The sequence below is a fragment of the Hetaerina americana genome, unplaced genomic scaffold (genome assembly GCF_022747635.1).
Source record: "Hetaerina americana unplaced genomic scaffold, ioHetAmer1.1.p SCAF_3, whole genome shotgun sequence".
Classification (NCBI taxonomy): domain Eukaryota; kingdom Metazoa; phylum Arthropoda; class Insecta; order Odonata; family Calopterygidae; genus Hetaerina; species Hetaerina americana.
This window is the reverse complement of record NW_027286874.1, coordinates 30,240,019-30,264,305: the sequence shown is the minus strand read 5'-3', so window position 1 is coordinate 30,264,305 and position 24,287 is coordinate 30,240,019. Positions and strand designations below refer to the sequence as shown.

General features: G+C 33.5%; 1 protein-coding gene across 2 annotated transcripts in view; it reads left to right on the top strand.

The window, feature by feature from the left end:
• The window catches only part of Vps13 (vacuolar protein sorting 13C), a 136,054-nt gene that overhangs the window by 63,998 nt on the left and 47,769 nt on the right, over positions 1-24,287 (top strand). For both annotated transcript variants that reach the window (XM_071588676.1, XM_071588677.1), the window contains 11 exons: positions 3,592-3,741; positions 4,284-4,477; positions 8,780-8,920; positions 12,830-12,937; positions 13,614-13,793; positions 17,692-17,841; positions 19,438-19,620; positions 21,328-21,488; positions 22,075-22,186; positions 22,939-23,163; positions 23,451-23,666. In XM_071588676.1, the coding sequence (XP_071444777.1) occupies positions 3,592-3,741; positions 4,284-4,477; positions 8,780-8,920; positions 12,830-12,937; positions 13,614-13,793; positions 17,692-17,841; positions 19,438-19,620; positions 21,328-21,488; positions 22,075-22,186; positions 22,939-23,163; positions 23,451-23,666 (1,820 nt within the window). The remainder of the gene's footprint in view (positions 1-3,591; positions 3,742-4,283; positions 4,478-8,779; positions 8,921-12,829; positions 12,938-13,613; positions 13,794-17,691; positions 17,842-19,437; positions 19,621-21,327; positions 21,489-22,074; positions 22,187-22,938; positions 23,164-23,450; positions 23,667-24,287) is intronic.

Below are 24,287 nucleotides of genomic sequence, written 5' to 3'. Positions count from 1 at the left end.
TGATAAAACTGTAAGGCATACCTTGTAGCAACCACCTATCATTTGTTATAAAATAGAAAATAATTTCCTGTAGTTGCACATAGTATAGTTTATATTATCTCAGCTTAAAAGTAAGGCATTTCCTCTTCATATTACTGCAAATAGTACTAATCTGCACTGTACATCGTAACATAAAATAGTGACTCATCAAAGGGAATAAAAGTGGCAATGCCCAATCGAACTCCATCAATGCAAGCATAGGTCACTGTTTTCTTATATGTATTTATAAAGTGGAATAATATTGTGATAATAAAATAGGGAAATAGACATAATTTATGAGGGTGGTTTGAAATACTTATGGTGAAATGAAACCTAAACAATTTTTTTGGATAAACCATTTTATTTTTCAAGAGCCTCCATTTAGGCTCACACATTTTTTCCAATGCTTCTCCAATTTGTTGATTCCTTCCGAATAATGTGATTGTCCCAACTTTGCAAAATAGGCATTTGCTTTCGTATAGTAAAATCTCCTTCCCACCAGGCACCTCCTCACATTGGAGTACAGGTAGTTGTCCAAGGGAACCAAGTTGGGAGTATATGGGGATGAGGAATGAGATGGGTTTGTAACTCCATCAATTTTGTGGCTACAGCTGCAAAGGAGTAAGTTAGTACATTGTTTTGATGGGAAAGTTCTTTATTGTGGGCCAATCGTGGATATTTTTCCTGCAGCTAAGTATTCAAATGGTCTAATAATGAAGTTAATGAAGATTATTCTTTGCAAATCCCAAAAATCAGTCTCCATAATTTTCTCAGCTTAAGGAATGATCTTAAACATCTTTAATGCAGACTCCCTTCTGGCAGCCAATTGATTGGAGCATTCCTTTTAGAAGGGCCATCTTTTTCTTGAGTTTGACAACAAGCAGAGAAATTTGTCAAGGAAATGGGCATTCAAACATTCCAGACATGTTTGAGATGGCTTGATAACTTTAAAAATCAAACATAGATTGCTGAAAAGAACATTAGATCATTTCCATAGAGAGTGTAAATGTTTGTGAGGCTGACTCTAACGATGACCAAGATTTAGTGCTACCAGAACTCTTAAAAGTGTATAGTGCAGATAATGTGTTCATGCAGACAAAATGGGTCTTTTTTCAAATATTTACCTGAAAAGGCATTGACATTTAAGGGTGAAAAATGTCATGTGGGAAAAGGAAGCAATTAAAGGGCAATTGTGATGCTAGGGGCTAACATGAGTGGAACAGAAAATCTGAGGCTTCTCATTATCGGCAGAATGGTGAAGCCAAAGTCCTTTCCAGGAATTAAATAAGGGATGTGGAAGAAAGTTGAGTTTTCATTGTGCCATAGCACCTTCTGCAACTGAGGCAATGAAAGCTTTGACAGCATTTTACAGCTATGTTCTTGGTCACCCATCGTTAAATGTCAAAATTTTAATGCCATTGGATTGATAGAAACTTTTGTGGAAATAGGGAAGTTGCAAATTATGAAATAAACACCATAATGAACTATTTAAAATTTCTAAGTTTGACTTAAAAATCTTTCTATCACATTTTTATTTCTTATTTATACTTTCTGATTTTTATATACCCTTACTTCATTACACTTTTAGCTACTATGACTGCAGAATTTTGCCATTTGGTCGGTGATTTTTTTGTGGATCATTGAAAAGATAGCCAACCAAGAATTTTTTCATAGTTAAAATTTTATACTTGCATTTATTGTAAATGGGAACAATTTTTGCTCTATTTAATTGAAATGTTTTCTGTAATAAAACGTAAAATATCAACATGCTACGGCATGTCCATATTGTGAACTCTAATTGCTTTGATAGATTTATGTATTCTTGTAGTTGAAATTTTTAAAACTCAAACCAACTTTCAAACCAAGGCTGTTTGATTTATCGAAATAAACTGTTTATGTTGTTACACTCTGAAGAACTTACTTTTTGGTAGAACAAATGTTGATGTAGCCAATAAATGCTCTTGATAATTGAAACAGGCGATAAATATAGTTAACAAATTTGAGAGGATATGCAATGTTCCATTTCCTAATTTGACCTTGCCGATATAAAAAAAATAAGGAAAGAGTGTATTATATTCTACTTCAAAGGGAGGGGAGAAAATCCCTGCCTAGAAGGTATTTTTACAGAAACCATCCAGATCCTATAATGTCACTAATTTGCATTTTCCGAGGGGACTGGGCTAGGTGTATCGCAGACACTCAGTAAAATTTAATTAATATAAAAATGAGGTGTCAAAGTACACCTCATACTGTCATAATTTGTTTTTTTTTAGCTGTAAAATAATTGAAATCCTTTAATGCCACAATCGTTGATAAAATATTAACAAATTCCACAGTATCAAATATGCATAATTTGTGGGTAACCGGATATATTCCGTTGATAAATGAGGGAAGATTAATGTAGAAAAAACATGTAACTGAAGAATTTTTCTCTGTGGCTGTCATGTAAGAACAACCATATCAGCAGAAAAGAAAAGATTTGAATCCTTAGAAATGTGGTGCTACAGGGGAATGAGAAAGATGAAGAGGATGAACGAGCCAATGAAGGGGTTCTGAAAGGTAATAAGAAGAAAGAAGGCCTATTCTGAAAACATATTTAGAAGAAACAGTCTGCTGAAGAAGGTTGTTAAGGGAAAAGTAAGCAGGAAGAACTACATAGTAAAATCCTAGAATAGCTACCAGAAACAAGAATTGAAGGTTTCAGAGAAATAAATAGGTTTTCCTCTGGGTGAACTGAGAGAAGAGCTGAAACAAGCCAGATCATGGCCTGCGATAATGGTGATTATCTGAGTATTCAACATAGCTCAAAATATGATGTGCAAGAGAAAGATGCAAAACATAGCTTATTTGAAGAGGACTGTCTATGTTTTTATAAAAGTGGATCCCATCCCTGTTGTAGAGAAGATGTAACTTAAGTAAAATTCAAATTAAATTAGGGGAAGAAAAAAGAATGAAAAAGACAGTGTGTTGTAATGAATATATGTTCCGAAAACATTAGTGCATTCAATTCATTACTTACATTGATTGAAATCAGCAACTGTGGGCCAATTTTTGTTTGTGGTAAAATAGAACCATAGGTCATAGTTTTCTTACCAATAAATATTGAATTATGCAATACTTTTTACCGAGGACAGCAGTCTGGAAGTAGAAGTGTTTTTTTTTCTAAATATGATCTTCAAATCTTCTGTGCTGAATTTGTATGTTCTACAAAATGTGTAGATCATACTGACTCGGGTGTATTATTTTTTTATCTATATAATTTATTTTGAACCTCTGTTTTTGAAGTCTTCTATGTATTTTTAACTCCTGAGCTCAACCTAACTCAGCTATTAGGTTATAATTAATGTGTTTCAAATAATTGTTAGTACAGGAATTTATATATATACATAGGTACTTTATAATAACCTGACCCTAGAGTGTAGATTCTTATCCAATATAAATAATTTGAATTCTTTTTTAGAATAAATTAATTACATGTATTTGTAATAGTCTTAAGCTATTGTTCTGTAAAATTAGATAGGAATATTTTTATAGCAAAATGGAATTTGATTGACTTTTCTTTCAATGTCACAGGGACCATTGCTCTTCTTTCCAAAGTTAGTACATCACTTACAGTATCACAAGAAGATCCAGAGTTAGAAGGGCATGCAAAAGAGAAAGATTACGGTGATATTTGGTGTCCAAAAAAGTTCAAAGTGGAAGACTATTGGTTCTTAAAAACTGGTGAGTGCAATTTCATAGAGATAGGGTATGATTTAGCCTATGGAACGAATATTTGAGAATATGAATCATTCGCTTGACCCAATTTAGGCATAATAGAATTTATGTGAGTTTTACCTAACACCTCAATTAACTTTTGCTTATTTATATATGAATTTTTGATTTTTTCTATGTTTCTATATTTCATGTAATTCTTTGAATAAATATTACTATTAATTTTAATTCAATAAAGAATCATTCATATTAAAATGAGTATGTAAATGCAACATTTCAGTAAAATACCCTATGTCCATGTTCTGTTTTTAGTAAGTTGTTTCTCGGATAATAGTATAATAAGTGAATAAAAATGAGATGAAGTAAGGGCTATGGTATGATATTATGCTTAACTCGCATCCCAGTAAGTTGGTGCTGTATTGCAGTCATAAGTTTCCTGACATTTAAATGTTACTCTGGTCATTCTGTTTCAAGTTATTGCCATTTGAAAATTATAATATAAACTCATTAAACAGGAATTTAATTTTTACAAACATGATCTATATTTTCAGAGTATGGTGAAGATGCGGTTTTGCAAGCTGAAAAAAATATTCAGACATCCCCAGGCTCTGTTAAAAGTGAGCTGATTTTAGTCTCAGTGCCTTCTATCCAGATTGCCTTTGAAGCTGGGGTCGGTGGACGTGCCATTCCTTTACTCCTCATTCAAATGTCTCATCAAGGAAAAATATGTGATTGGAGTTCAAGGGTTTGTTATTTTGACTATATATTTACTTATATTATTTAATTTATAAAAAAGTTGAAGAAATTGAAAAAGCATACCATTTGTCTCTAATTAAAAATAATGCCCTAACTTTCTTTCTCATGAAGTCCAATTTTACACACATCTACAGTGACTACAATATTTTTTGTCTCCTTATGTTTTGTTTTATGTTGTAGAAAACTTCACAATAATGATTCTTATTATTTAATGTTAAGTAGAAAATATTTTTACTTTAGAATTAAGTTCCATTTAATACAGAAGTGCTATGATACCTTATGCTGGGAGGGATCGTGGGCTTATATTCTTTTAATTTATGTACAATGATTCTTTACAGAAATAATGACATGCCAATATTTTCTTTTATTAACAGGTCCTATATAGGTGACAATTATCACATGAGTTTGCTTGTAATTTTTTAATATACAAAATGGTGTAAATGAAAACCAAAAAAATGTTCATGTTGAGTTATTTTTTGCCAACTGGTGGAGCTATTAATCTCTTTAGCCCAAAAAATCGCTTCTGTTGATTTGATGATTTGTTAAAGTTGAAAATTTATAGATTTTTTCCTTATAAATTTGAAATGTTGATTTGTTTAACATTTTGATAAAAAGAGGATAGAGATTTGCCCTAGAAAATTCATCTTGATTTGATTAACAATGGAACTCGATTCTTTTGTTACCTATCACATAACCAGAACATCCCCATTTCCTTCAAGGAGATTTCTGTGACATGCATGCTAACCAGAGTTGCATGTCACTGTGATTTGTATGACATTGAAATACAGGGGTGGGATTCAGCTTTTGAGCCCTTTGGTTAGCACTGCGCAATGAAATCAATTTTTCTCTATAGTTATGTTTTCTTTTTAACTGCCTAATCAGTATTTAAGTACTCTTTGACTTCTCGTACCATATTATTATATTCTCTTTATCACTCTGAAATCCCACAGGATTGTTTTGCTTGCACACCAAAATTTTATGTGTATGCATTTAATGTATTGCACTTGAGCAGTGTGTGAATCGAGTAAGCCAAATTAATGTGGAGAATAAAGTATTGCATAAGTGAACTTAGTATGACATCTAAGGACTTAAAATGTTTGTCTCTCATGATAACTCGTAACTTCCTTTGTGGGGGTGTAGAAATAGGTTTTAATTGACCACTTTAAACCTCTTGATTACCTATTCCTTTATTCCATTACATCTCCAGTACATACTTCATTTGATCATTACTTGGTGTGTTTTTATCATATCTCAAGAAAGTTATAATAATTGAATTATAGTGTTGTAAGTGTTCTACTTTTAAGTAAAGTGGAACCTCATACAACAGGCATAATTTGTTCTGTAGTCCTTCTTGCAAAGTTAAACATGACAGCATTAAGTGATGCAATTTTTCCTAAATAATTTAATGTAAAATACAATAATGCATTCCATGCAGAAAAAATTATTACATGCAAGGTTTATTCAAAGGAAATTATATATTATTGTTTGGGATCATGAATTTTAAAAACTGCTGAGGGTCAGTCTTCAGAAAAACCTGCAATGAATCTTACCCATTAATCAAGATGACATTGAGCGCTAGAACATGATTACCCTACCACAGCTGTTTCAATTATGAGAATATTGTAATATCTTAAATGCAATTAAGTTCATGCAGGAAAAATTAAATCGCTCTGAGACCTTGAATTGTTGCAGGGGAAAACTGAGTAAAACATGTTAACTGTGCACAAATACCGATAATATGAAATAAATTATTATGCATAGATAGCCTTGGGCAATGTCTACAAAATGCATAAAAACTCACTGTCTGGGCATTACAGTCAAAGAAATTCACAGATGATATGACAAAGTAAGGCTTAAGGCCATCAGGAAATCAGGGAAAGTCTGATGTTTTAAGAATCCCAGAGGTCTGCCCTGCGATTTTTCAGCTTGCAAGAAAGCATGAAGTCCATGTTTGCAGAACCCCATAATTTTTAAAGCTACACATTTTACTATTTTATGGCACTGCATTTAGGTATAGAGTAAACGAGCCTTCATGAAATATCATACTCAATTCAATGAGTCATAATTTTAATTTGTTCAATGATTTCAATGATGATTAATAAAATGTAAGAGTGCCATACTGCTGACAAATAAATGAATAAAACTTGAATTAAGAAAAGACTCCTAAGTAAGACACTAGTATTTTTATACAGCAACTTTTAAGTTATCATCCGGCAGCTTTGCTCTTGGATAGTCTTGATTACACATGTGCACTTTTTCATTTATAGGTCACCCATTTGAGATGACCACTTCAGGGGTGCAATTTTTGCAAAATCTAAATTAATATGGGGAAAAAATCAAAATTTTTCTTTTATGTTGAGGTCTAGGCTTCCAAGTGGAAATCAAACTGATAAATGTCTAACTGCAATTTTTTCAGAAGGATCACAGTGAATAGTGACAGAATCATGGGAGTATAAATGCATAAGTACTGTAAGCTTATTATTTGGCAAGCCCAACGACAATCCAATTTTAAAATAAAACCCATCACAAGTTGAAGGTGCTTAATATGTAATAGATAGGCAATACCTCTTGAGTACGTGGATTTGATGTTAGAGTATTAACCAGTACGAATTGGTTTTGCAGGCTTGATGATTCAAATAAAACCAAAAAATCCTGAACAGGCAGGAAAGTGATGAAAGGAGGTGGAGTGAACTTAAAAAAAGATCCTAGAACCCTACAACTTCGAGCATGTCCTTGTACTTGTTAGTCAATGAAATCTAAATAATCTGAGATGACATAAGACCAAGGTCAATAGTTTTTCTGATTAAGAGTTAGATGGCATCCTTTAGTTGCTTGTGAAGAAAGCATAGACCTTCAAATGGTGAATTTTCTTTGTCTCCCTCAAGAAAAAAAGTAAATGCTCAAAATTCGCTGTGCCATTATAGTCATAGCTCTGGGGTAAATGACATTGCAACAAACTACATCTCAGACAATCTTCCAAATAATATCCTTATCAAAGGGTGTTTATTTTCCTATGCCTTAAAACTTTGTAATATTGTAGGTACTCATATATGTCGTATAATGTAGCACCTTATTAATAGATATCTTTACGTCTGTCATTTAATATACGTGGTCTGGATAATAAATGCGCGAACTAGTGCAATCTGGCGGCCATGACGCAGACTATAGCCTTGCCCACTGGTGGCGCTAGTTGCCTGAGACCCAATGAGCCACTTGTGCTTGGCGGATCGTCCAGCTGTGCATATGGTGCCAGTTATGTTAGTTTCTTTTGTCCTTGTTTTTACTACTTGTCGAAAATGGAAATTGACAAAATCATGGAGCAACGAATCAGCATCAAGTTTTTTGGTAAAGTGCAGTAGAAGTTATAAAGAAATTACACAAAATGTTGACAGCTGTTTACGGTGATAATGCTCTGAAGAAAACATCCATTTTCAAGTGGATTAAGCGTTTTAAAGAAGGCCGACAAGATACCACTGCATAATAATGATGGATGATTCAAGGCCGAGACGGCTTTCAACCACCTGTGTTGACGACAACATTGATTGTATGCGATCTCTTGTCCTTACCAATCATCGGAAAACTATCCGAATGATAGCTGATGAACTGAATTTAGGAAAATCAACAATGCAAACTATTTTAACTGAACATGATGGATGGATCCTTAACCATGACAATGCACCTGCACATTCAGCATTAATTGTTTGCCAGTTTCTGGCAAAAAAATCAATCACCATCCTTAATCATCCTCCTTATATGCCAGATCTGGCCCCCTGCACCTTTTCCCTATTCCTATTATATGGCCTCAGTTCGCATATTTATTGGACAGGGTAGTATTAAGGAACTGCCAAATTAGTGTTAATTCGGTGAGGGTACTCAAATCCCATAAGATATCTTAAGAAGGACAGGTACAATCATTATGTTAGTATTCAATTGTGTGAGCCATGAATTTCTTTTCAGAGCTCATAGTTTTAAAATTTATCATAATGCAAATTTGTCTTGAAGTGGTAACTGACTAACAATTTTTCAATGTCTAATTATTGCTGCAAAAATGATGGGGTATAATAAAAAAATCAATAGTTTAAATGAGTAATCTATAGTTTGCTGTACTTAAATATTTTTTGTCAATAAAAAAAATAAGATTTAGAATATTGGGAATTTAAGGTTATTTGAACATATTAATCCTTTAATGCCACAAATTTTTCATATACATTTTTAGTAATAGGGCATGAAATTCCTAATTTAAAAATGCTGTTAAATACAATTCCTCTAAAGACAAATTTTTTTATTCCAGTTGCGGATCGAGAGCTCCTTGTCTTTACGAATGGATTATTATAATGGAGGTCTTGCTGTGTGGGAACCAATCATTGAGACTGTTGAAATTGTGCAAAGTGATGGCAGTATTAAGCGTGAACCATGGGAATTATTTCTTGAGGTAAGAATTATAGTATTTTGCTTCCCTGATAATTGTTTCTTGGCAGTGACTGTGAAATTACAAAAAAATTATGCTTGAAAACTAAAATAGAGTTCAAGTGGTGGAGACATCGGAACTATTGTTTTATGAATTTGGAGCCATAATTTCAGCCCTTGTTTAAATGTTTTGGCAGTTAATAAATCTCGTAAAAATTAAAAAAAAAAATGGAATGGGCCAGATAGATGTTGGTGGCACCTACACTGAGCTCGAGGAGCATAGATATACACAAAGGTGAGGATGTGGTCTTCTGAAGGGTAAGGGTCGGTAGTGATGCATGAAAGGTATTTAAGGAAGCATGTTAAAGGAAAATGGGAAGAAGATATAAAAAGAGGGAGATTCAAAGCAATGTATTGAATAAGCCATCTTAATTAGACAAAGAATGATCACCAAATGACTGCAACAAATCTTGGGGAAGTAAGATGGAAAAATAAAGAAATAGGTGGGAGGATAAGTAGAGAAGGGGACATAGGGAGGTAGGGATGGGTAAAATCCACGAGGATAATAGGAGGAGACAATAGGGCTTAGCTCTGAATTTAACTTATTTTGGATTTGCACATGAAAATGCATTCCTAGGGTTCAAGAAGATGGTCATAGGGACTCTTATGGAGATGTAAGTTGGCAAAAGATATGAAGTAGTTGAATTCAATAAAATGTCACCACTCTCTTTTTTGTAGTACTCCCCTTTTTTCCCTTTCACCTTGCTTCCCTCGATCTGCTGTACAGTAATTTGGTATTTGTTCTTTGTGTGATGAAGATGGCCTTTCCATTGAAGGTGTTGCACCTCTCTTTTTCTCTCTCCTCTCCCTCTTTCTTTGATTCTTCCTTGAATAACTTTCATCCCTCACTACTCACCTTAAACTTCCATCATACCGCATCTCAACCTTGATGACCACCTGTTATCTTGCGCCACTCAAATTTTGTGAAGTGCCACCAACATCCAGCTGGTGTCCTGCAGGTTCCAATCATGAAAAGATTCTCCATTGAGTAATCGAGCACTGTGCATAAAAATTTCACTGTTTAATCCTCTCCCATCCCTTATCCCCATCCGCTTCTCATCATTGTTATTGGCAATTGAAATTTCTCCACAAATAATGTTCCCATTAGCTAGAATCAGAGGTTCTTTTTAACATTTCCATAATTGATTAAATTTATTATTTATATCCCTGAAACAAGACATATTTTAATTTTAAATCTTACAGAACCCACTACCAGTTAAAAGTGGATACAATGAAAGTACAACATAATGATTGCTCTTAGTTCTGAAATGATCAATTGCCATATTGTAATTATTGGTCACTAATTTGCTGATTCCTTCGATTTTTGCAATAGCATTGCCATTGCTATGGGCATATTATTTTTAAAATTGAGAAAACGTCAATGAAGATTTTCCTATATTGCATTATTTTTGTGGGCCTTTAGGTGCATTATTTATGTCATAAATGTAGAGTACAAGGTCTATTCGAAAAGTATCATGACTTATGTGTTTTTTCAAAAATTATTTATTTATTCATGAATATCTATTTTGTCCCCTTCAAAGTAATCCCCATTAGATATTATACACTTGTGCCAGGTTTTTTCCAATCCTCAAAGCACTTCAAAAAATCATTTTTTGTGATCTTGTTCAGCTCCTCTTTCGATGCAGTCTTTATCTTGTAGCATAGCGTTGCATATCATCATCCTTTCATGGGCCTCTTCAGTTTAGGGAACAAGAAAAAGTCACTGGGGGCCAGGTCTGGGGAATACGGTGGCTGCGGCATCATTAGTGTGTTGTTTTTGGCCAAAAATTCGCCACCTGCTCTAGTTTTGACCCTGCTATTGTAGTGATAAGTTTAGTCTTCCTCTATTTTGAAAATCACATATCCTTTGTTATGTTTACATTGATTCTTATCTTATACTTATCTCACTGATTTTATAATATGCTTAGTAATGATTGTAACCCCTTGGCTGACTGGTTAACTAAAGCTTTATGATGAGCAAACCTAAGTGATTTTATGAATTCCTCGCCCAACTTTCTATTCCTATTTACAGTTCTTCTCATGCCTCTTTTACCATTTCCTCCAGGTATATGTTGAAAAGTACTGGTGGTAATTGACACCTGTCTTACCTATTTTCCTAACATTTACCTGCATGGCAATACTTTGATTCAAATAATTTTTGTGTCACTTTGGTAAATATTTTTTAAAAGGATATCAGTATATTAGTATATAGCTTGGATTACCTCAATTAGAGAACTATTTTTATATCTACTGAGGTTGTTTTTGTAACTAAAACCTAACACTTTAATCAAACGACATTGCATAAGATCTTGGACCCTCTGCAGTGGATATTATGTTCTTATAAGAGGTGATAATTTTGAAAACAACCTTACTGGTAAATATAAAATTGGGCCCAGAGTAAATGTTTTTTTATTATTACTTGTTTTGTTTGTAGACTCAGTAACTAGTAAAACTAAAAATGAAAAAAACCAAAGAGATCCATCACTGAGGTAAATACTGTCTTCAAAGAGTCCTCATGGGATCCATTAGTATAGGTAATCCAGGGTATGTTTTAATACCCTGCATTCTTTTAAACAATATTTATTATTGTGAAATTTTTTTTAATTTCATGTTATTTTGTGAAAGCTCAAACAGCTAAATTAAAGGGCATTCATGTTACCTTATGTAGGGGTAAATAATAATAATAATATTTATTGATCTTTTAGATGGTAAGATACATCACAATTGATCTCATCAAACCAATCCAAATTACTGGAAAATAATTCTCCTTAAGCATATATTGGAAAACAACTTTAATAGACAATATCAAGTTATGTGTAGTTCTCTATAGTTTTATAGTTATGTAATAAATCATCAATAAAATATAAAGCATGAGCTGCAAGCCAGGCACATTGAACAGATTTTACTCTAGAAATTGACTATTGTAGAGGGGCATAGTAATGCCCTTGAAAAGTTAAGTATAGATTTGAATGATACTTAAATGTATAGGCTTTACCAATCCTACAGGGCATATCCATTGTACATGGCTTCTAAAAAAGGTATTGGGAAAAGTTTCTGGAAAAATAAATTTATTCCAGGTATTGCTAAAATGCCTCAAAATTCTTGAAAGTGCACCCCTTGAGTGTTGGCACACTTTTCCAGTGGCTTTTCCACGCCTCAAAGGCTCCATGGTAGGTGGATTTTGGAAGATCCTTTAGAGTAGGTGTGCAAGCTTCTTTGGCAGCACTTGGGGTCCCATGGTGGTGTCCTTTGAGGGAGGATTTCGCTTTTGAGAATAGGAAATAGTCTGCTGGGTCCAAGTCAGGACTGTAAGGGGGTTAGGGAATCGTTGTGTCACGTTGCAGAAGGTCTTTGTAAGCAGACACTCAACTCTGCTCTTAGTCATCCATCAAGACCTTTGGGATGAGTTTAGCGCAGATCTTTCACAGCCCCAAATTTTCAGTGACAATGGTGTGCACTGTTATCTTATCAATGCCAATATGATCTGTGATCATGTACACACTTAACCAGAGTTCTGAATGTTTAGTGTGTGTTTAAGGTCAACCCCCCCCCCCCCCACCTCCAAGCCTGCATGGTGCAACGTACTGTCACATCAGGAAAAAATTGTTCCCGATACTTTCTATATAAATTTTGCATTGCAATCTCTATTATGTCAGTTGGTTGTTAAATTCAGATGTTTAGCAGATCATATCCTCTTCTGAATATGAACCTATATTTATCTTTAGAATAATGTTAACATACCAATCTCCTAAATATAAATATTTTCAGTATTCCTTGAAGTTATTCATTTTGTATTCTCAGAGTGATTCAGTTAAGATTGTCAGAATATTTAAAATTTACATATTATATAAAATTTTTATTTTTTTTGCCGCAGGTTGAAAGTGGAGGAGAGGAAGCTGCACAGGTGCTGAGTCCTAATTCAGATGATTTAGAAGAAGTTAAACTGCCACAGCCTCATCTTAACGTTGTATTTTCTTCCAAGGTAAAGTTATTCTCACTCTTCCATTTATTTGTTTATTTATTTTTTGAATAAGTTCTTTCTTTGCAATCTTCTATTAAGCAGATTTTCTTGTATGAAATTATGCCACTAAAACCTAAGTTACTATGAATAAGATATTTGGAGTGTCTTAGGCAATTTTATATAAGAAGTAATAACAAAATCTCCTGCACTAAAACAGTTGTGCATATTTCAGCCATGCACATATGAAGAATTGAAGAAAAAGCCCTCATTTACTCATAATTCATTTCTATAATTGACCACTTGTCAGGTGATATCCACAATCACTGACGGAGCTTCTGTGGTAAGTAGGGCTCATCATAAGAAACCTCATAACACACACACTAGTAAATTCTGCACATATGTACTTAGGTTTCCCATGATAGTTAGCAGCCTATTGAACAAAATATTGGAGAGAATCATCTGCAAGAATGACCAAAACCACGCACTCCTGGGGAAAGCTCATTGGTTAATCAAGGCCACCATGTGAGATTTCATGTAATCCATTCACTTAGGTACCTAAAGATGGGATAGAAATCATCTTTAAAAATTTCCTCACACAAACATAAATCCTGTTTAAAGAATATAAAGTATTCAGGGTAAATAATGTTTTTTTTAATTTATGATCATGAATGTTTTATACTGTGTCATCTCATTTTAGGAAAACTTGGAAGTATCTGTTACCAAGACCTGCCTAGATGTGGTGAACATATTGGGGACAGCTTTTCAAAATGCCATTCAAGAGAGTACCACTCAAACTTCAAGACCTCATGCTCCTTACCTGGTGCAAAATGATCTAGGAGTGCCTATAAATCTCAAAATGAAAGAAACTAATTTTATGGTAAGTAATGTTTATAAAAAAGAGCTACTCATTATAAAGTGACTTTGAGGAACTGAAGTGAGAAATTAAACTTAAGGTTAATGTTGAGGAAAATGATGGTTAATACTAACCTTTGTCACCACAAAAGCTCAAAGGAGCTCACATGGGGTGGAAGGGGGCCCTCAAGGGAGATCTACTTGCATGCAAATCTGCCCGTGACTCTAATCATGGGATGTATGGTGAGGATGCATTCTTTGTGGTATGAGATGAATCCAAAACACTGACATCTCTTGCTGAAAAGAACCTGCAGGACTATTCCAACCACCTGCGAAAATCTCGTGGTCAGATGAGTACATTACTGGTTGAACCTCTTTCCTCAAAAATTTTTGATATTCCAGCTCCTGATGTGGTTGCCAACCCCATTGCATCAAATCAAATGGACAGGAATGAATTGAGTAGGCTGTGTTTTGAACTTGACAACATGAAGAACAATCCAGCAGTTTGTTTTTTATTGACTTACGACATAATATACAATACATATTAAATAAAAACAATACTGTGGAATATTTTCTGTTTTCAAGTTCAAGAGGGAGTTCCACACAATAAAGCCTGAAACTATATCCTACTGACTCTTAACTTAAAAGGACAATTGATGAGCACCATAGCCTGCAATGAATGGTAACTCAAACCAAGAAATATGCACCTGAAGACTTTTCAGATGGAAACACAGCTATCCAAGATGAATGGCCTTGTAGATAAGGCACTGACTCAGACTTCTGGCCTCTGAGCAGTCAACTGTGTGGTTGGGACTGTGGGTAAAAACATTTGTATCCTCCCACAGTAGCACCTTTCCAAAGGGTGAAACCAAAGTCATGCAGGTGAAACAATTGATGAGAATCGTGTGATTGTGTTGTGGAAGACAACATCTGAGTGCAGTTTCACACCTTTGGTAAAGTGTGTAGCTTGCTCCCTAAGGATCCATCATCTCACACTGATCAAGCATGCGTAGCTCATTATCAAGCACCATGAAGTACGATCAGATTAATGGCCCTGATGGTAGTGAAGAGGCAGCTTGTCAAATAGATTAAGGCGATGACAGAAGATTTTACCTTCTTTTACTATAAAAAAAATTATATTTCAGCTATGTATTATATAAATCCCTGATCCCTAAATCATTGTTTAAATTGGGTGTTAGTATGGAATCAATGAATTGGAAGCCAAGTTAATCTTTTATTTGAACATTTCTGCAATCAACTGGAACTAGTACTATCCGTATTCTTGACTCTGAAAGCCAATGTCATAATTTGTGGAGATCTCAACATAACACTAAAAACTAGCGATTGTCTGGTTGTTGAAAATCTTTTGCTTTCTTATAATTTGTGCTGGGTAAGCAAACAGCCTACTCAACTTTCCACCTGCCTAGATAATGTAGTGATCAATTGTGCTGTCTGAACTGTAGAGTATAAGTGTTATTGACTACCTCCTGTCTGACCATTAAGGTATAAGTTTCACTTTTAAGACTCAAATAACTCAAAAGATATTCCCTAATAGAGGTAAAACCATAATCATGAGGCCCATAACAATAGAAAGCGTAGAGATTTTTCAACTGCTTTTATCTTGTATCAATTGGCATGGTATTTGCACAGACTCAGTAGATCAAACTTGTTTCCCCAGTTTTTAATGGTAATTTCCAACACATTTTTGAACATTGCTATCCTGAAAAGATACTGAACTGTAAGATCTCTAAAAGTGCAAATAAACTGAGGTCTACTGAGGAGTTGAATGATTTACTTAGTTACTACCACTCTTACAAAATCAGTGGAAGCCTGCATTACAAAGATGCTTACTTGAAATACAAAAGAGATTATTATAATTCGGTTAGGTGTGAAAAAGATAGACCTTATAAGGATTTTATTTTGAATGCAAAAAATAAACAAAATCAGCTTGTAGAGTAGTCAATGAAGAAGTTGGTCATGGTAATGGAAAAGGAAATCTTCCTTTCACCCCAGATACTGTAAACAATTTTTTCTTAAAAGCAGTTTCTTAAAAGACAATTTCTTCTCTGAAAAAGTTGACGATGCCAATATTGGCAACATTTTGCAAAATTTTCTCCCAAGTAATTTAAATTTTAAATGGAATTTTTCCACCCCATTTGATGTTATATTGACTAAAAAATTTAAAAAACCAAACAGCAAGGATATTTATGGTCTGTCTAATTCCTTAATAAAGGACATTATTGTGTTCATTGCGGAAGTATTAGCTATGTTAATCAACTTATGTTTTGAGACAGATTTTCCAACAGCTCTAAAATATTCCAAAATAGTACTTGTTTATAAGAAAGGTGATAAAGATGATTGAACTAACTACTGTCCCATTTCCATAGTCCCCGTTTTTGGTCAAATTTTTGAAACTATATGAAAGATTAAATATGTAATTTTTTTGAGTCAAGTAATCTCTTTTCCAAATCACAGTATGGCTTTCGATATGAGGAATCTACTATTATGGCTGCAGAGTCCATAGTTAATTATGTCATTTAAGCATTTGAAGAGAGGGAATCAGTCTCTTTGACTCTATGAGATCTTAGTAAGGCTTTTGACTGTGTTAATCATTCAATATTACTATCAAAGCTAGAATATTATGATGTTAAGGGCATTGCACTGAAACTAATGAAGTCATATTTGGATGATCACCAACAATTGGTTGAACTTGATGGCTGTCAATCTGTGGCTCTTTAAGTAAAATTTGGTGTCCCACAGGGCTTTGTGCTTAGCTCAATACTGTTTGTCATCACGATCAAAGGTTTGCCCTTTAATATGAAATATAAATCTGTTTTATATGCTGATGACTTTACTTTTGTACAAAAATGTCAACTTATAGAAGAAGGCACTATGCAGTAATGCCCGAAGACAGGCTAAGGAATGGTTGGATACTAAAAATTTACATTTAAATGCTGCAAGTTACCCAGCATATTGTATGGAGTCTTAAAACAAAATAAATGAAATTGAAACCACTAAAATATAGGAATTTATATTGATATAAACCTTAACTGGGAGACCTACATCAATCAGATCTGCAATAAACTGAGTCAAGCTGTTTATATATTGAGAAAGCTCAACTTTCTCATTTCAAATGAGTATTGTTTAACACTTTACCATACCTTCTTTCAATGTCATTTGAATAATGGTGTTTAGTTATGGGGTCATTCCCCACATGTTAAACAAATTTCGCTGCTACAAAAGAGAGCTATTTGCTCTCTTGCTATTATACCACCATTTGATTCCTGTGAACCTTTTTATTAGGTATGGAATCATGACTGTATTTAGTTTATATATCCTTAAGGCTCTGATTCATGTGAAAGTTAATCTAGAAACCTACCAATTAAGATCTAACATCCATAACTACTCCACGAGAGGTAAATCAAATCTAAATACTATTTAATGTAGATTGTCATCAACTTATAAAAACTTTCATAATATGAACATACGACTGTATAAGTATCGGCCTGCTCAGTTGAAATCAGATGGTATCCAGAGTTTCAAGAATAGGGTATATACCTGGTTATTTGCTCACCCACTGTACTCACTACATGAATTCTTTTGTGACAATCTTCATCACATTTAAGAACTTATATTTATATGTTAAATAATATTTATATTGTCGACATTTAATATGGTTGTACCATTTTTCAAAATGAATAAATTATTATTATTATTAAATTTAAATTGCCTATTGAATTATCGCTCATATATTTTTATGGGGAGCCATTGGACCCCATTCTCAAGAATAGAATTTGGTGAGTTAGGTCATGTACTCCATGTACTGTACTCCATGGGCATTAGTATAAATATTTTAACTATATTAATTTTTTTAATGCTAGTCTTTCAAGCATTAATGACATTTATAATCATTCTAATTTCAGGTTTGTATGACTGGTAATGATGGAAATGGCAAGGATAATATACGTGAGATATGCTTGCAGTCTGGGGCTCAGGTACAGTTGGGAAAAATCCAGGCCAAAAACGATAAGGGTAATCTCTTAAATGCTGGAGAGGAGCTTCTGTCATTGGAGGTGACTATTTGGCTTGCGTAGTTAGTATGTAATTTATTAATTAAAATAAAAAATATTAATCTACATAAGTGTATGTGTATTTGTAGATTTGTATACTGTATTCATTACCGATTATTAAGTGTTCATTACCAAAAATAACTCAATTATCAAAAAAGTATGTTCTCCATGTTATCTAAATTTGAGGGAATGGATACGATAATGAACAGTGAATATAAGGTTTTTGGTAAGGTAGAAAAACGCTGTTATGAAGAAAAAAATGGTTGAATAAACTAGGACTCAAGCCTGGACTTATTTCAAATATATTTTTGTGACCATGAAGCTATTTCATCAATATTATCAATGTTAGATAGAGCAGTAATTTATTTAACCAAGTACCAGGCTTTTTCTGGGCAGTCAATATTGTTTCATGTGCTAGGAGAAGAGATGGACGGATAAACATAGAGGAAGGAATAATTTGAAAACGAGCACTAAGAGTGCTGGAGTGTGGTATGTTTAAAGGCAAGCATGGCCCACAGTAATAAATCACCTGAGTTGATCAAATATGTGCATCATGTATAAAAAATGCCTAACAAATGAGAGTTATATCATTTGGATTTTACTACTTTCATTCTTTTTATGAATGTGTCTGACCAAAATGCTATTCTTGCATTCTTAAATAGGTTTATTCCAAAATACTGAATTGAAAGACAAAATTATTTCATGTTTATTAAATTTGAAAGCTTATTTTTTTTTTTAATAACTGATCGTAACACTTTTCTACTGGATAAAATTTTATTTTACGACCGGGTTTGGATTTATTATATCATCATCAGGTAAACCTGGTCGTAAATAAAATTTTATCAAGTGGAAAAGTGCTACGATCAGTTATTCATTATGTTCGACTTCCACCATATTATGCCTAAAGCTACTCAATTTGTTCTAATTTTTTTGTTGCTCTTCAATGCCTTCATTTTATTTTTGCCTTTGTTTCTATTTCTAATTATTTTTTTGTTAGATTGAGAAATATTTCTTGTAAAATTGCTTATTCTTTTGTATTTTATGTAATGAGAAATAAAGGACACATTTGCTAAAAATGTGTGCTAATGGCATTTAGTCTCTGTTGCATAATTAAATGCAGCTTCTGGTGACTTATGTATTACTCTCTGATGGAATATTTACATTCAAATCCTGGATTTGATGAGCTTTGCAATGATTTCCTAGTCATATACAAATATTTAGGTGTCATTCAAAGGGCACTTAACCTCTAAGGGTGCAGTACTTAATGAGCTCCATAGGATGTTGAACTGAGGACCTGTAGAAACTTTCATTACTAGCAGCTTAATGCTGCCTATCTTCAGTCCTCACTCTTCATATCTTAAAAAAAATTCTCTATCCTGAATCACTCACCTGTCAATAATGATTATGAAAATAATGAAAGTTCTCAGCCACCCCTTCACTTATGTGTCTTGAAGTAAGATTAGGATTTTAAGAATGTTTTTCCTTGATACCAATGCTATCATGTTTCCTTAGATATTAGGAATTTTTGGCAGTATATGAAAATTTGCATGCCATGTATCTGGTCGGTAAAGAAATTTGATTTTTGCATCTTGCTTTCAGATCTTGACAGAAGCCTCAGCACCTAGTGGTGGTCCTGGCAATTGGAAAGTGGACTTGCCCATAGCAAGAGTTGAAAGGAGACATTTCTCCCTTCGAAGACACCAAGGAGAGCCTTGGTCTCTGATATCTGAAGTTACTGTGGAGGATGGTCACAAGGTTGTGACTCTTAGAAGTGCTGTTCAGGTAAATTCTGACTGAGGAAATAAAAAAAAGCATGAGCACCTAGTTTGTACCTGTATTTGAAGTATTTCAGGATATTATTTCATTTTGGATTTAGATCAGTCCTCAGGAGTAGTAATGCGACCAATAATTTGCATTCTTGTTCATCTATACACAAGAGTACTCATATCAATCATCTCACCCTACCGTTCAGACGTTCAATGATAGAATATTTTCCATAGTTCAATGATAATGGCCATAAAAGGGAGAGACATTTTTTACACTATTCAAAGGTACATACAATAACTATTAGGGTGAACAAATTTTGTGGAAGTCAAGGTTAGTGCTAGTTTATAAATTCTCATAAAACAAAAGGTCAGCTTTTTAACTCTAAATTTTGCTTGATTTTGAATTAACAAATTTTGTAAATCAGGATAATTTATATTGATACATTTGTTACATGTTGATAAATACTTCATGAAATTGTGTTAAGTATGAACTAAGGATGTTATGCAGTGGAGTACGAAACATCCAATGTCTGATTGCCTGATGGGTGACTGTCCATTTAATCCATTGGAAGAGTTTTTCCAGCCATTCTCAAGTTATTTTCATAACTTAAGTAGTAGCGTTGTGTTATGATGCATCTTCTAAAACATTACTTTGGCGTGGCTTGGTTGAGTGACTGCATATGCTTCTTTTAACTGACTCTCCTGTTTTAATTTCCTTGGGAATATTTTAAAGATTGGGTGGCCAATGTAACTGTAAAAATTATTTATAAATCATTGACTGGATGCTCATGGAATTTTCAAAGTGTAGTGCACGAAGGCATGGACTGAAGTCATCTGCACCTAAGATTTTGGAGAAGGGGTGTTCAGTGACCTTGTTTTGTTAGGTTTGTAGGAATTGAGAATTCATATGGAGAGAATGAGTTGAACTAGGACCTCTGAAAGGCCATTTCAAGTTGGTATTTGCGAACAACCTTCTGAACTCTGTAGCACTCTGTTCTCTTGAGCTGCTAAATTTTTCATGGATTGTTGCCTTCTTTACGGGGAGTGGTAGTGTGTGATAATGGATAGCATCAGAAAACTATTGTGTATTCATTTCATAGCAATTTATAACTACCCTTATTCTGAGATGTAAGTCCAAATCAGTGGGGTTGTTTTCTCTAGTTGATATATCTATTAATTTTTTAGCAATGAGCACACTAATTCCAACAAATTATTTGAAACACATGTTACCTGACTGATGTAATAGGGTGAGAGCATAGAATTGGTATGAATTTTGTTTCCACTGACATTACACGCATAAATTTTCACTGATTTTTCTACTTAAAATGAGGCATGGGAACTGTGTCAAATTAATGTGCATAATTTTAACTAATGTAATTTTTATGGAATGGTGAATGGAATAAATGATTGGATGAAAGAAATTAGGATAAAAATCCAATAAAAAACTTGCTAAAGGATACACATAATATGTCCATAAATTATTGCCTAAATGTTCCAGAATGGTAGCCTATCTAATTATCTATCATTTTCGGTTATCTGCTGGTACCTTGTCCTTAATTAACTTAGACTGTGCTCCATTGTATGTGAATTAATTATTTGACATGCCATTGTGAGCAGATATACTATGTAATGAAGTGTAGATCAAAAAGCTGAAAAACCAGAAACCATTGGTTCTTTTGACATTGTCTTTGTTTTATAATTGGTTGTGACAATTTTTTTCAAGGTTATCAATGAACTTCGAGAACCTGTGGAAGTATATTACATGACACCAAGAGGAAATGAAGTTGAGAGAATTGGTGGACCATTAGCTGCAAAAGGTGTCCTTAATCTTCCACTTCGTGCTGTTTATTCTCCCACTGCGGAGCTTTTCTTCCGTGTTCAGAAGTAAGAAAACCTGCTCCAAATATTTACAAGGTTCTCATTATAATTTATTGGTATATATTAGGATTTTCAAGGAAAAGGTAATTTATGCCTTAATCTTGTAAATTAGGCCATTTATGCCTTAATTTTTATGTTACATTCATGGTGTGTGTCCAAAAATCAGTTTTTTTCCACTGCAGGTATTAAAAAAATTGTAAAAAATAATTAAAAATCTGAGAGACCTGATGTTTTACTTGTAACTGCTGTTCATAATAAATATTATTTCTTTTGAATTTCATCACTGTGGAATAGTAGAAAGTTTGTAAGAATGCAAAAGTAACTGAACTCATTAATATTAACAAGCAAAACTAGGATCCTGCAGAACTTGATAGAGTGACAAAAATCACTCAGTGGTTAAATTTCATTGGAAAAAATTTTTCCCTTGTTTTCTTTGAAACAAAAAGTAAAATCTCACCCCTGACAGGAATTTAAATTTTATATTTTTTCCTTGAATAATTTAAATTAAATTTTGAATGGTCTTCTAAAATTGGATATATTTTGGTCATTTCATACATGATGCTATTGTTATATTTGTGCATTTCTCTTGTAGCTCCACAGTTTCAATTGTCCCATTTGTTTGGAAAGAACTTCAAAAGGTTTCAAACTTCTCTTCTATATTGCGCTGTGATCCCAAGGAAGGTGGATCTCCTGTGTACCTTCAGGTAATATGTTAAAACTACTTCACTCTTAATGTATTTACTTAAAAAAGTATATGAGATAAATCTCTCAGAAATAGTGTTTGGTTGTCAATGTTACTTAACCACCAAATATAGGCTCACAGCTATATTAGTTCTTTAAAAAGTTAATTGAAGGAAATAATTTGAAGGGGTAAGGTTCCTTGCTCTTATTTCTTCATTTTTCCAGTGGGTCAATTTTTCTTATTATACACTATCATGTGTGTAATTATGGGGCTTCAAACTGGCAAATAGATATTTCGCACTGAAACAATTTTTCAACTGCCGACTCATACGTGTGTTAGTGTGATTATTTTATTTTATCTTAAAAAAGTGGCTATATCTGGATATGTCTTATGCCCCACTATGCTGAAATTCCTGAAAATGCAGCTATTTAGATAAATGTAAAATTATTTTCTGATTGGTGTTTTTAAGTTGAAGCTCTTCTAAATAAATCTACAGATATTAAATTGAAAATTATAAACTATACTGAACAATTAATTAAAATCCCTGGGCATAATACCAGGGAAGGGACATAATTAAAATTATGCCGATGAAAAATGTTTTTGAGCATTTTTAATGGAATGAATTCAGGAGCTTGAGAAACCATTGTTTTAAATAATAAGTACCAGGAGAATTCGCTACCAAGGTTCCATTTCTACAATTCTACTTTGTCATGGTTTTATAAGCTTCCTACCCTGGGGCATAAGCATAAAACAGAAATTTTTCTTTGATGGCAGGTAATTGGTGAGACTGAGAGAATACCTCATGGTAAAAGTGGGAAACATACCCTTGCCAGCATTTGTCATCGCGTGTATCTTCGGCCGACTGTAATATTGAGGAACTTGTTGCCAATTGATGTAACTATTACTCAGCATGGTGTCTTTGGAGATCATAACCTGAAAGCTGGTGAAGATCTAAATCTACCCTCAGCTTGTCCTGGAGCATGTTCCCTTGTTGTTAAGGTAAGTTAAAATCAGCGCATGAATGAAGTCAGCTGAAGTTACTCATTTTGCAGCTAGAGGAGAATAAGTCTTTTACAGGTTTTAAGATATTTCCATATTTTTAATATAATGTATCAAATGTAATCCAAATATTTTTATCCTTGATTATCCAGAACCTCAAAACCTATCACATTGGACAAAACAAATTCTTTTTACTTGGAAATTTTCATTCAAAAGTTTAATTTGGCCTCTCATATTAATAATTATTGTCATGACTGCTTTAAGAAGGATTATTTACTATATTTTAGATATCTGACTACTTGGAAAGAGAGTGGTCATATCAGGAAGAAATAATGCTCAATCAGCCTGAAATATCAGTTTGGACATTTAAATCCTATGATGCAATGAAAGATGCAACGTTGGACCTGGGAGTTCATGCAGGGAAATCAGGTGGAACATTAGAACTAAGTCTCTTTTCACCATGCTGGATGGTCAACAAGACAGGATATCTACTTACATACAGGGTAAGAGTATTATATTCAATCTGAATATTGTTTATTGGTAGTGTAAGTTATTAGTTTATGATTTTCAGGCAGTGATTAAAGATTATGAATGCAAAATACAACAATTACTGGTCAATACCCTCTAACATATAAGCACATATAACAGAATGAAAATACAATGGTTAATAGACTATGGAGATGGTTACACTTTCTAGAGGTTCTCCAAGAAACATTCAGCGCAGCGAAAATTTTCACATTGCTCTTAAATATCAATTCTTTAGATATATAGATTTTGGAAAGTGGTTAACATTTTTATTCCCTCTACTAAAGTTCTGTATCACAAGATCTTTGCCTTTTGTGAGTGACATGAATGTTGTTGGTACTTCTTGTGCCACATGGGTGGATATCCACATTAGTATGAAGCTTATGAAAGTTATTTTCAAAAGAATGATCTGCTGATGCAACAGTTATCATTCTGATATATTCTAAATTTTTGCATAAAAAAGTGATTTAAAATTAAATCTAACAAGGTTTTCCATAAATGCATCTTAATTCATCTCCCCTCTACATATGAAAATGTTAAGAACCAGGTGGCATGCAGTCTCTTCTACAAATAGATGATAACTCACTTAATTTGGAATA